Here is a 14,194-nt window from a genome sequence, read left to right as displayed (position 1 = left end):
AGGGGAAAGAGCTGTGGTTCCGTATCGTGCTGACTGATCGAGTCTTTGTGGGAGGGAAACAAAAACACCATAATGGTATTACTCAACACACAAACTTGACTCTGATTAACGTGATATGCATGATGCACTGAGAAATATACTATCAAGTTAACTATTGCAGTCCTCAGTCAAAGAAAAAACAACAACATCAAGGAAGAAATGTCATGCTAAGCAAATTTTTGTGCTTAGCAGCTCTATGAAATTGGGCCCAGGTCATGGCCTAGCGGTTAAGAGCTTCAAACAAAAGCTCTGTGTGTCACGTTTCCATGACACATCTATCCATAAAAGAGGCACTTTACCATTAGTTCTTCATCTTTGGATGGGACGTAAAGCGAAAGGTCTTGCATGTTGTTACAAAAACTATCAATGCATGTAAAAGACCCCAAATGCACAGTTATCACTAAGAGAATGGTTTTGCCCCAATGCACTGCAATTTGTATGGAAGTATGTTATTCTTTAATCATGATTTGAAGACTGCACTCAAAAGGAAGAAGGGGAGGACGGAGAAATCCACAAACAGGACAAATACAGGGTCTGTCTCAGTTCATGTTACGGGACTTAACATAGATGTTCAGCCTCGGTGTGTAAACCAAGGCAACCTATTAGATACGTATTAACACAAACAGCAGATTGATCGTGGTGTTTCTACCTGCTTATTTTGGTCCAGCTGGTTTTGGATGCGGCGTTGCTCACTGTGAAGTTGGCGGCGCATCGCAGACAGAGCCGTTATAACTTCTCGAGGGTCGCGGCTCGGACCGACCTCTCGACCCTTAGCTTCTTCTTGCTCCTAAGAAATGAAACAATATTTCAGACACCGTTAACACTAATGAGAATGTCATAAGACAACTTTGTATTTGTGACTCGCCATCTCAGGGCTAAAATTAGTGATAAAGTGCAAGGGGAATTCAAACACCTGCAAAAGGAAGTATTTTTATTGGGTCGAGATCAAAGGCAGGGGAGGCATTGCAGTGCGGGAGGGGTTAGGCACTGTGGAACTATTGTGTAAGAGCTATGATGACTCGCTGTGAAGAGACTGGTGTTATGCAAATGTAATATTTTGGTCATCATACTCTGAACATCCAAGTCTGGCTTTCTCCTGGAAATGCCTCGAGTGACATGACTTTTACAGTCTGAACACTCAGCAATGGATATTTCAAGCGCTGTTAAAATTAATGCAAGCCAAATTCAAAACTGTTAGTAAATCAATTCAAAACTGGGTTATCTGAACAGATGCTGGACACAATTTCTGGGTATACCTTACGAAGCAAATGGTCCTCAGCTATTTCCACAGCTTTCTTATACATATCAGACTATGTAAGAGCAGAGAAGCAAGGAGAAAATACAAAACAGATATTTGAAGTTTTCAAAGATCAAAGAAAACGTTTGATGCATTTCTTGGTATCGTAAGAAGAGAAATAAAAAGCCCACAAAAATAGGACTTGTTAGAGTTCCACTGAACCTGACTGAGAAGGTTTAATTAAGTATGTAGACCATCTTTTTGAAATTAAAGCTTTCTTACCAACAATTTGGTTTTTTTTAAAATGACTTAAAGCCATTGGACCCTTTCGGTAAACAGTGTTGTCCAAGGCCCACACTTAGTGTACCACAACTTCTATATCAAATAACAAACCTGTGAAAATTTAGGCTCAATCGGACATCAGAGTCGGAGAAAACAACGGAAAAACCCACCCTTGTTTCCGCGCGTTTCACCGTGTCATGACATGTGTTTCAAATAAATCCGTAATTCTCGTTAACGAGAATTTATATTGTTTTGCTGTTTTCTCAAAAAGTAAAGCATTTCATGGAATAATATTTCAAGAGAAGTCTTTCACCATTGCCTTCTGTAAACCCTGTAAGTTATTTGTAAATCTGTGAACTTTTTTTTTCTGAACCGAACGGGTCCAATAGCTTTAACAAATGAATTATTTACCTGCCAGTTCAATTTAGTGGGTGTAGGCTACAAAAAGAAAACCATGAAAAACCCATTGAGTTTATATTTTAAAACAATCGAGCAAAAGCTATTTTTACGAATTCAAACTTGTAAACATGTGTATAGTTCTGTGGCTGCTGTGTATACATGTAAATTCATACACTCAGAGGTTGGGTCCGTGGTTTCCTTCTTCCACCCAAACTTCTTCAGTGTCTTCTTGATAAAAGTCGGTTAGATGTTTCTATTAGGATGCTTTGCTGGCTACATAATTCAGATTCAGAACCAGAATGTTGACAAACAGAAACCAGAAACGCAGAGCGTCGTCAGAAATAAATTCCTCTGAGCAGAGGTTCTGGATTTCACCTCAACGAACTTGAGACATAAATTACGATCTTACTTCTTTTGAGACATCAATGAGAAAATCCGTGAAGGAATCCTGAGGCAGGTCCTCCTTTTGTCAGCATGAACGGAAAATTAGTCATAAAAACACTTGAGGATGAAAGACTCGAAATATACAATTCCTGCAAGACTTATTTGACAATCCTTCTTATTTCCGAAGAACCGAGAACTAATGACGATCTTAAGAAGCATTTCCAACAGTTTTATAACAAAATATCTAACACGTTTTCTTCACTCTAACTAAAACTTTTTATTTCTATTTTGTTTTTTTAAATCAATCTCCTCAACTTTCCTTTTTGACTTCATGTGGTTTCTGCTTTTTCAAATGACAAAAAGTAGACAATGATTGCAAGAGTTTGAGGAAAAAAATAAATTGTTTTTCTTATAAAATAACGGATTACAAATTATCTTTTCTTTGTTGACACATCAGAGCCCTATTTCATGGCTCTGCTTACCGCCAAATTCTGCGCTTACACCATTCTATGCATGCAGGGCAAGCGCTGAATTTCTGCACTAGCTGTGTAAGCAAAGAATGCCTAGTAACGTGGAGTATGCATGCTCACAAGCCAAAATTCACTGCTATCCTGTGAAATACGCTTGAGCCGATTCTTTGCTTTTTCGTTTAGCAAAGCCATGAAATTTGGCCCTGACGGTGAGACCCACACATGAGTTAGGAGAATGATGTAATATCATTTCACGGTAAAACACGGACAAAACAACAACAAGTGCTTTAGTGTCGAGGATAGTAGCACTCTGATTAATCAAGTGAACTTACAGGATAATGTGAGTGCATCATGCCATCATAAAACTGCACAAGGTGATGTGATCAAAAACAAATGGAAACAAGATGAAATTAGTTCAAAGAGCCATTCTTGCTTCAACTCAGCCCTGAACCCTCTAAAATCCTATTTAAGAAGTTGTTTGAATTTGTAAGATATGAAACTTATTCAAGTCCAAACATTTAGGTGTTCAGTTATGGCTCAAGAGTAAAGAATAATATTGGAAGAAATCGATTGGTTATACCTGAATTTGTTGGATTTAAACTTACTAAGACTATCCAGCCAGGCATACAATCCTCATCAGAGTGCAAGTATTTGGGTTTTGGATCCATACAAACTGGGGTATTTTGATTGATTTGGTACCATTCCCTGAAAACACTCACTCACAACATGTTGCCAGGCATACCAATCTTTGAGCCTAGCTTTGTGATGTTAGGCGATATCTCATTAAACAAATTTAACACAAAAACTGAAGTAGGCTCAAGATTCACCCAACCATTTGATCCTGAGATATTGTCATGTTTACAAATTAAGTTTAGTAAATAAACAAATAAACAAAAAAACAAGTCTGGTTAGTTTCACACTTGTGAAGCCTTGGAACTGAATGGAATGATATGAAACAACATTCAATCCTTGTTAGTCCAACCAGTGCAAGTAATGCAAGTAGAGTGAGTGACTCTCACAAAGAACTCAATTGCTGTGAGACTTTCAATTCACTCTAAAATCTTACAGTTCTAGGCTTGGTTCTACGCTCAGTTCTAGGCTCTGTTCTAGGTTTCGTCTGGGTTAATATCTTAGCATGCTCACTCCACGAACCACGCTGCTTAAAGAAACAAGAAGATTCAGAGAGAAACAAAAACAAAAATCTTGCATCCGCTAAGGGCATTTCAATACCAAACTGTTTGTGGCCGTTATTGTCTCTTAAAGGATTAAGTAATTCTATAAAATAGGACCCAGATATAGTGCAACGCCATACAAGTTGGATTCAATTAAGTTGTCTACACCATACTATACATGAAAAGATACAACTCAAATACAGGTAGTCAAACAACAATAACCCATAACTATCAATCAAAATGTCGCTATGTTGACAATGCAACACCATTCAATAAAGGCTCCTGCATCTTCTACAATCTAAACCACTCATACACTATACAGCAGTGTCTAAGATAATCACTGATAAAAAAAAAAATGGCAACATTCCTTCCAGCGTACCCGTTGTCGAAACTCTACATAGCACACAAGCAGCCAAGAGTGTTTATTGGTTAATAAACGACTAAAACGCAACGTGAGTTCAGCTCTTAAGTCAATTATTAATCACAATTAATTACCGAGACAAAGAGAGAAGAATGAAAGAGCCTTGCAATACAATGAGCTGACACTTATAAGTTAGAAATAACCTCACTTCAGATTTCTCATCTTCAGATTCACTTCCTTGGTCCGAGAATAAATCGATCAGACGTACCTCCTACGAAGGTCGGTCAGCGACAAATAAATCAATAAGCAAAACAGTAACAATTACAGGGTTAGTTGGATTTGAAGTTTTGCATGGGAGAAGTATAATTAGGTGAGGTTTCCAGGAACACAATGTGAACATGTCCTTTGAGTAGTGTTGGTTCTAAAAAAGTTGACAACTCAACGTTTCGATCAGTATGCTCTGATCGTCTTCAGGAGAATGCTGGACTCTGTTTCTGGATGATGCTTAAGTACTGACGGAGTTATATGAATGTTTCAAGTATAAAGGTTTGTGTAGGTATTAAAGAATGTGCTGATGGGATGTGGGGAAGGGGGTGTAGAGACAAGGGTTTGTGAGCAATGTGGAGTTCTATATGCACTTTGAACTGAACGTTTCAGTTGCTTGGCAGGCAAAAAGGTTGACTACAGTATGCCTCATCCATCATAGTGCAATCGATATCTACTATGCATACAGGTAGTGGTAGAGTAAATTATTGCCAATTATTGTAGACATATCATCAATTATGTTTCTTGTAATTCTTGCAGGTACAACCATGTCAAAATCACTTTGTAGAAAATGCTGCTAAGAAATTTTCAGTTGAGCAAAGCTAAGCAGGAAACCATTCAAAAAAAGAAGATAAGAAGTGTGACATGGTGTTATGGCTGGTAACCTTATTCTGGTAAGCAAACTGTTTTGTGCTTGGCAACTTTTTGTGCTTTAAAAGCAGTTACATGGAACTGGGCCCTGAGACATCTTGTGCAAGACGTCTATTTGCCAGCCTGCCTAAAGCCTATTGGCAAGCCTGATCAAAGACTACTGGCCAGCCTGCTTAAAATCTAGTGGTTAGCCTGCTTAAAGTATACCGGTCAACCTGCTAAAAGTCTACTGGCAACCTGCTTAAAGTCTACTGGCCAGCCTGCTTAAACGTCTACTGGCCAGCCTACTGAAAGTCTACTGGCCAGCCAGCTTAACGTCTACTAGCTAGCCTGCCTAAAGTTTACTGGCCAGCCTGCTTAAAGTCTACTGGCAACCTGCTTAAAATCTACTGGGTAGCCTGCTTAAAGTATACCGGCCAGCCTGCTTACAGACTACTGGCCAGCCTGCATGAAATAAAATGGCCAGCATGCAAATAGTTACTGATCAGAATGCACTAAGTATACCGGCCAGCATGCACAAAGTCTACTACAAAGTCTCTACAAAGTCTATTGGCCAGCCTGCCCCTTATCTACCAGCCAGCCAACCACAATTTCCTTACGACCAGGGTTTATTACTTTATTATGAAAGCCATTTCTTATGCTGTGCTATGGTTTAAATATTTCTTTCTTCTCAACAAACCTAGTTAAAATAGAATGAAAAAGGTCCAATAACAATTGTATAGTGGTTAAAAACTTTACATATCTCGTTATTAGTCAATTGTAAATCTTACATTATTCCTCAATCTCTCCTCCTCAAGCAGCTTGGAAAGTAAAAGTATAAAAAAAATCCCAAATTGTGAGAAACTTAAAACAACAACATCCGCAGACACAGCCCAGTTCAGAGACCAAGTTCAAAAGATAAGAAACACAGACATGAAATAGCTGAAGACAACAAGCCACAAATGTTTCAAGAGTCTTTAAACTGAACATATTTTTGAACAACTAAATCTTGCTGTGACTCAGAGAAACATATATATCACTGAGAAACAAGTTATCTTCTCTCTTGTTAAAAAACAAAACACGTCAATAAAATAAATGGATTAACAAATAAAGTTAATAAATATTTGAATAAGTAGGTTAATAAATATTGCACAAAATATCATTAGTGAAAAGCAAACTATTAGTTTTCATTAAACTATGAACATCAACAAATAAAAAAAATCGAAAAAAATCAAACGAGTAAAATATAGAGCCAAAATACCAGCCAAATAAACTGTTATGGAAGCAAAGCTTCAAAAAACAATTCAAAGATTGCTCGGACGAAAATCAGTGAATCCAAAGTACACAAAATCGTCACACAACAGTGCTGACTGTAACAGTTCATAGGAGAACACGACTGGTTAAAATCGTAAACAAAAATCAACTGTTTCAAATATAAAGCAAAAATACCAGCCCTAAAAGCTGTTATGGAAGCAAGGCTTTAAACAAGTGTTTCAAAGAACGTTTGGTAAGAATCAGTGAATCCAAAACACAAAATCAAACAACTCCTCAAGAAACTGTGTAAGACACAACAGTGTTGACTGATACCTTTCTAGATGCTGGTGTTTGTATTCGGTCCACCTCATGCAAGACAGCCTCAAAATGGCCATGCTTCATATCAGGGCAGAACTGCAAGAGGGTGTGGCGGTTGATACGGCGTACCGTCTTCAATGTCTGGTAGCCGTTCTGGGCCAATGAGGGAGCGTAAACAACCAGGTCTGGATCGATTGACCGCATCCAATCAACGACATCAAATTCCTTAAGGGAGGCCAGTTTAAATAATGTAAGTTTGAAAACTTAGAGTAGGGCAGTACTTTACTTGCAAATCAGTTAAAGAAAGCATTGAAGTTATACGGCTCCTGTGTACTGCCTTGTAAGATTTAATCTTTTAACAATCAACTATTTCATCTCTCGCTCTACCTACTTTCTGAAAGTATGCCGTGAAGAAGTTTTAAAAGATGAAAAACATTAATTAAGGTTGTACAATGTTTCACAAGATAAGAAATAATACTACTATGCACATCAATAACCTTTACAGGCGGCCCGTTTCATATTTTGCCTTAAATGTTTAAAAGCAACCAAAAGTGCATGTAACTATACATACATATGATTTGAGGCTCTGCATGGTGAGGTATCAATAACAAGTCATTTGTCTAAGCGTTAAAGTCCAAGTCCTTCAGGCAATCGAAAAAACCAATGGCACCAACAGCAATTGCCGTGCTGTGGTGCCCTTTGCAAAGTTCCAATTCAAATCGACATTTTCCTCATAGAGTGCCCCTTTAAGAGCGAAGTTCAAGGCCTGAACCTATGTTAAAAGTTAAAAGTTTCCAGAGACTTGTTGTAAAAACTACTGTTGAACTATCACAGCCAGAACAAGGTTACAGTACAAGTGACAAGACTTCATTGACAAAAACCAAAACTCACATTGGCGTTTGCTGATTTGTCCACCGCTTTATCTCGTGATCCATCAACCTCCTTCCCACGTCTGACCTCAATCTCCTCCCCCTCCTTTTGTTTATGTGTATGCAGCTTCTCCATCGGACTGAGAGCTGCATTTTCCCTGGGGATGACCCTTGGGAGTGGGGAGCCCGGCGGGGTCTCCCTAGGCAAACGGAATTTATCCAAAGCATCCAAATTGGCGTGCTTTTCAGAAATGTCTTTATCAGGGAATATTCTTGCCCGTTCCTGGGAGGTTTTACCTGTTGGGCCCTGGGAGTATTCCCAGAGGTTACCCAACGGTTCCTCCTTCTTGCGGACAAGTTTATCATCTTCAGGAACGGGAGAAGATTTTTCCGAGAGCTCGTTCCAGGGGGAGGAGATGTTGTCATTTGACTTGAGAGAGTCTGAGGCTGACGGTTTCTCCTTATGGTAGGCGTGATGACAAAGTGAAAATAAAACAACATTAAAATGAAAGAAAAGCAAAATGGTAGGCAGTAGGGAATACCTGCCAAGGCAAAACAGACAAGCACTGAAATAATATTTCTACATATATCAGGTAATTCTTCTTGCCTCAGTAATTTCAACTAATATCTCAAAGATTCTGAATGTTTAAAACAGAACTTCCATCAATAGAAATAAACTGCTGGGTGCATCTGTAGGCAAGGTTTAAATCCATCCCAAGCTTTAAGACAGCTACAAAAACTTAATAAACTCAAAGTGATGAACTACATTTACATTGTTAAACTTCATGCTTAATGTGTCCGTGTTTAAACTAATTCTGAACTATATTTAAAAAAAAAAGTGTAATTGTGAAGTGAATCCAAAATAACAAGTTAAGTTGAAGATGTGAAACTTCTTCATTTGTAAAGTAACCTTACTCAGTTAGTCTACGACCACATCATTTGTCAAAAGTGAGGTTTAGGTAGTTACCATGAAAATATACAAACAATGTTTCTGAGTTTTTATCAATCAAAATCTACAGAAAATCTTCCAGATAGCTTTGGTTTCAGGTCTCTTCACATTTAAAAAAAATAAACCAGCCACAATTGAATGCACAAAGATTATGAGCTCACATGTTACAGGCTTGATTGTATACGTTAATTGGTTCAAAAAGTCTAAAAGAAACAGTTCATCAGTGATTAAGGAAACAAGTGTTTTTGCTGATTGATTAAGAGAGAAAATTACTGGTTCTGTATCCAGCTAAACTGAAAGGACTTTGTTTATTTGCTTTCATTTTGTTTACCTTTGAGATAGGTCTGTTGTATATATCCCCCTGTAATATAGTAACAAAAATATCATTAAAAAAACTTGTGATTAATTAACAACTGTTAAATAGATAAAGCAAGAAGAGAGATAGACTGGATGCAATAATTGTTTGCATATAAATGCAAACAGTTCCGCCCAAAAAAGAATTATTCCTATGGCAGGACAAGATCACCTCTACCTGCTTAGTATGATTTGTTTGCTGGCTTGTTACTGTGTGTCCTGTGTGTTGCATAAATGACAAATAAAGGTACTACTTCGAAGGGAGTTGACGTGGGGGCATTTTACCAGAGACGAATTTATTTGGTGTTCTAATCAAAATACTGCCTTGACACGTGCCACCAGTTTTAATTTTAGATAAGTATTAAACATCATTCAGTGAAAGACACACTAAGAAATAATTTGGCAATTCTTGGAGTCAAGTGTTCAAACCTGAACAAATTGGAAAGATAAAAAATGTAAAGAATTCTCAAAACAAAGGCAGAAGTCTACATGCATAAAACAGTGATTGATTAGAACAAGTGGTTCGAGATAGGATAGTGCCTGAAACCTCACAGGGTGCCGACCAAACATCACTGCAAAGTCAATCATTGATAAACGCCAATAATTACAGGGTGAGAAAAACATCTGGAATGATTTAAGTATTGCATCGTGGAAATATCACACAAGAAGTATGATCTAAACAGAATCAAGAGTGTCATAACTTGACATTTTAACCACCTTTATTTTATGAAAATCAACCACTGGATCACTAGATCCTTGCATCTGTTTAACCCCTTAATGTTCATTCATTTCTGTATAATCATCAACATTCGTTCAGATACATGTAAGGTTTTTATTGTTGATTTTTTAAAGCAATGTTTTTTGGAGAGAAGTGTCTGGAAAAAATAATATGAAACAAAAATTTGGTTTTGTTCTAGAAACATAGACACTATGTTAACGTGGGAAACAATGAAAAATATCAATTCATGTCGTGACCGTTACTTTGCCCTTTTTGGTAATGCTTTGGTATCTAAAGCGTTAAAGCTATCATAAGTCTCGGGATATATTTTCATGGCACTAACTCAAAATTTGCCAAAAAAAATTTTCCAGAGAGTGCAGTGCAGAGACAAGCAAAGTGCAGTTAATAATTAAAATACAAAGTTAACGGTGCATGACAGAAAACAAGGTGCTGTGCAGTGGGATTTCAGCAGGTGTCTAGTTTTCTTCTTTAATTGGGATTTGAATCTAAGCATGGAGGAGTTGCAGACACCATGGTCCTTTTGAGAACCACCACAACTTATGGACAGTAGTTTTTGTTTTAAAAAACCTCACTAGATTATTGATCCTTTTGTATGATTTCTCTATTATTATGTTGGGCTGTTACATACACGGACTTTGAATATGGAAACCCCCTTTGAACAGTTAAAAAGCATGAAACACAAAATGAGTGCTTCGGGCATGAGACCATAAATTAAACAACAGCATTTATAATGGCTGTAATTATGTTAATGGTGAAGACCGACCTTCAAAGAGTCAGCAGCAATGAAAAATGAATTGCTTTAAAATTACCCAATTGGTGTAACTCTATAATTAGGGTGGATATAAGTCTTATTATTATTATTATTATTATTATTATTATTAAGTGTTCCGATCTGAGCACTTAAAACTAGGCTTATCAATAATTGAGTCAACTAGCTAAATGTGGCGCCAGTGCAACAAGGTCGCATGCAACACTTTCTGTGAAATTGAGTTAGAAAATACTAAAGCTGCATTATTTTTTTTCTTGCAAAAAAATGCATAAGTTCCAATTTTGCTGAAAAAAGTAATTAAGAAGAAGATACAGGTCATCAACAATGAGTGACGTCTTAACTCATTAACATGATCCGTGCAACAGTTGTTGTGTCTCACACATTAGACCTTGGTGCATGATACATCCGTGAAAGCCTAACAAGAGCTTTTTAACAAGCCAAGAGGTAGTTCATGAAGATAACCAGAGAGAGAAGTTCAGCAGAAGGTGCCGTTGTCACCAGGGGCTTTCAGATTGCAGAGAACAATTTCCCATGTAAAGCATAGCAAAATGCCACAAAAAAGTGCCAGTTGCTACTCAAAAATTATCATTTGCTACTCATTTAAGCATTCAGTGTGCACAAATAATGTCCAGTCCAAATATTTTGCTATACAAATTTACTGGAACAAATTATTCCTTGGATTGGGACATTCACCAGGGTTTAAAAATGGGCATACTTGGATAGTGAGGGTGACAACAGCCCTAGGGCTGCACCAGATTAGGTTAAATTTTAAAGAGGGGTATAAGCATGTATCCAAAAAGAGTGACACCATTCAATGTAATAGTGCACTGTGCAATAATAAGTCAAACCTACTTTTGCAGGCACTATGGGCCTAGCATCCATGTCCCGGTGAGTCTTTGCAATTATAATACAAAATTACAACACGTCATTAGAGAAATGTTCGCAACAGATTCTGACAGTTATGTAAGTCGAAAGTCAAAAGCGCGATGTAACAAACATGTGAGTCATGTGACCAATCGTAGCTCGAGTCACATCTAGAAGTACGGCAAGACACTCCAAGCAAGGTAAGGACACTCAGTGGTACCAAAGCTTTACTTTTCAGATCGACAAAAAAACAAATGCAATGAACAATATATTTTGAAGTCATCCAGCCGCCACCTTTGAGGTAAAACAATGATGTAACAATGGAAAACGCAAATCTATGTTTGCGAGCACCACAGGATGGGCCAATGAGCAACCTTCATTAAACCTCTAGTCGAGGGGCGCCCAACTCAAATTATGTCATGTACATGTACATGGTCTATATGGCAAACTTCCTTTTAAAGAACCAAGAATCAGTCACTATTTCTAAAAAGGGTAGAAAAATTACTCTTAACAACTAAATCTCCGAATTCAGCTTCAAAATAAAAAGAAATTATCAAGTCATCTGTGAATAATTTAAAAATTAGGTTGAAGTCTGGAAAAGAAACTTACCCCTGGTGGCCTGCGAGGTGTTCCGTGTATGTCTTTGGGTTTTCTGGGTGAATCCTTAAGAAAGTATAAAAGATGGGTTCAGCAAAAATTGATTGAGGCACCAGTCTCAACGATGTAAACTTAATAGTTAGTAGTTTTGGGTGGTAACCCGTTTCTTTTCAGCAATAATTTTCTGTGCTTAGCAAGTTTTCCTGGTTACAGGCTTTTTGAAATTTGGCTCTTGACATCTAGCAATGAGTACTCATATGGCAAAAATTTGTGACTATCTGTCAGTTGATTTGAATAAATTTGTACAAACCTTTTTCTCGTTATCATTTTTGCGCAGAGCAGGAACTGGTGGGGAACTCACTCTTGGTTCATCCTAGAAAAACACCAGAAAAAGACACTTCATGTCAGTGGAACCAATTGGATTTTTAAACTTTGGCATCCCTTAATGCCTTAAAATTGACCTTTCCCATGTAAGATAAAAATTGCACATCGAACACTAACGCTACTGCTTGTCATTATGAGGGAACCGTTTGTATGGTGGCTTGACCCACACAAGTTTGTTATATGGCGTTTTTTTACCAATGATGTCTACATGTATAACACATGCGCGAATGTAGTATATAAATTTCAAAGGCAAGGCTAACCGTGTTTCACTGAGAGGTTTACCCAGGGTAAATAATAAATAAATAAATAAATAAATAATTTTGTTTTAGAAAACTGAGAACACTGTTGGACTGATTACATCATTTTAAAAGTTATAAGGAGAAACAAATTTAAAAAGACTACACTTAAACTAAAGTAGCTAAATAAATTGAATGGTTAACTAATTTTATTCGTACCTGTTTAGTGCGAAGAGTAGGTATTGGTGGTGAGTAGCGATCTTTCTGTTTGAGGAAAAAATTAGAGGATATTTGTGTTTTGTTTTGGACCAAAATAAGTTAATAAAGCAGATATGAAACAGCTCCACCTGTTAACATTTGATACTGTTTGACAGACAGTGTAATTTGGTTCTATTTGGCAAGACATCTGCTCTAGAATTGCAAAGGTAGTGGCTTCTAATCCCACCCGAGTAATATGCCTGTGATTTTTTTCACAGAACTCAGGAAAGTACTGAGTATAAAGTGCCAATACACATCGGTGTATGGGTAAAACTAAAGATAGTAAAAAGAAAATACATCCTAATTAAAAGCGTGTGAGGTTATTCTGATGGTGTCAGAGAATTTGAAAAGGCATCTAAGACTTAAGGCTTGAACTTCATGTTTTTGGAAGCAATTATGTTCAACCTTCACAGGGAGCTGAGATGGTTTAAGGAATGATTTAAGGCCCAGTGACCAGGGGTAATAATGTTGAAGCGCCATGAGCGTCACTGGGTGACGAACCTGAGCCCTATATAAGAAGCCACTATTATTATTCCCCCCAAAACAGGCTAATTCTAAATGTACTGTTGAAAACAGTATTGTGGTGTATGTGTGTGAGTTTATTTTTGATGGTGTTTAAAAAATGGCATCTGACCTGTTCATTCCTAGCTTGGGCCTGTTCTTGTTTCTGTTTCTCCTGTTCACCCTGCCGTCTCTTGGCTTCCATGACGTCATGTTTTTTCTTATCGGCTTCTTTCCTTTCCTCTTCTATCTTCTTCTCCAAATCTTCCTTCTGCCTCTTTTTCTGTGAGATGAAGAGCAAATATTAAAAAAAAATAAATAATAATAATATGAACTAGTTCTTATACAGCGCATTTACAATAACGGTATCAATGAGCTTTACATTTATTAGTGCCCTGGTCCAATAGCATTCCTGTAATCTTTTTCAGCCCCCTGGGAGTCTACAGCCCTGGGTTGCTGTGGCACTCCAAAGGCTTTCAATCCTACACAATATCAAGCTCTATCTTCACAGGTACAACATATTATTCTTTTTCCCAATTCAAAATGAACATCCATTAAATCAAAGTGTATTTGATCCAGTCACGTTTAATCAGGTAGTTTATGGATGACCTTTATTAGACTGTTTAGTTACTACTGAAATAACCCAATTCCGTACAGTTAATTAAAATGACATCAAAGAATTGTTTGCCACGTTTGCGGTTCAAAAATTAATAAAGTCTGAACGGACTGGCAATTTCTTTGCATTTGCAATGCTGAATACAAATAGTTATAAATAACTTCATGCATGGCACATGCAAACGCGATTATCTACAGACGCAATTATTCTGACGGCAACATCAATCAAAAAGTAGTTAGACTATTGTC

At 37.4% G+C, this 14,194-nt stretch overlaps 1 protein-coding gene across 1 annotated transcript in view; it reads right to left on the bottom strand.

Moving 5' to 3' along the window:
- Nucleotides 1-688: 688 nt before the first annotated feature.
- The window catches only part of LOC117304356 (centrosome and spindle pole associated protein 1-like), a gene marked incomplete at its 3' end in the record, with an annotated part of 42,390 nt that continues 28,884 nt past the window's right edge, over nt 689-14,194 (bottom strand). The window contains 12 exon segments of the mRNA XM_033788760.1: nt 689-826; nt 2,367-2,420; nt 4,553-4,615; nt 6,030-6,059; nt 6,826-7,035; nt 7,702-8,139; nt 8,960-8,989; nt 11,343-11,384; nt 11,964-12,017; nt 12,262-12,324; nt 12,791-12,835; nt 13,464-13,613. Coding sequence (XP_033644651.1) covers nt 689-826; nt 2,367-2,420; nt 4,553-4,615; nt 6,030-6,059; nt 6,826-7,035; nt 7,702-8,139; nt 8,960-8,989; nt 11,343-11,384; nt 11,964-12,017; nt 12,262-12,324; nt 12,791-12,835; nt 13,464-13,613 — 1,317 coding nt within the window.

Source organism: Asterias rubens, chromosome 21 (assembly GCF_902459465.1).
Source record: "Asterias rubens chromosome 21, eAstRub1.3, whole genome shotgun sequence".
Taxonomy (NCBI): Eukaryota; Metazoa; Echinodermata; class Asteroidea; order Forcipulatida; family Asteriidae; genus Asterias; species Asterias rubens.
Note: the sequence above shows the minus strand (reverse complement) of the source record. Positions and strands in the feature narration are given on the sequence as shown.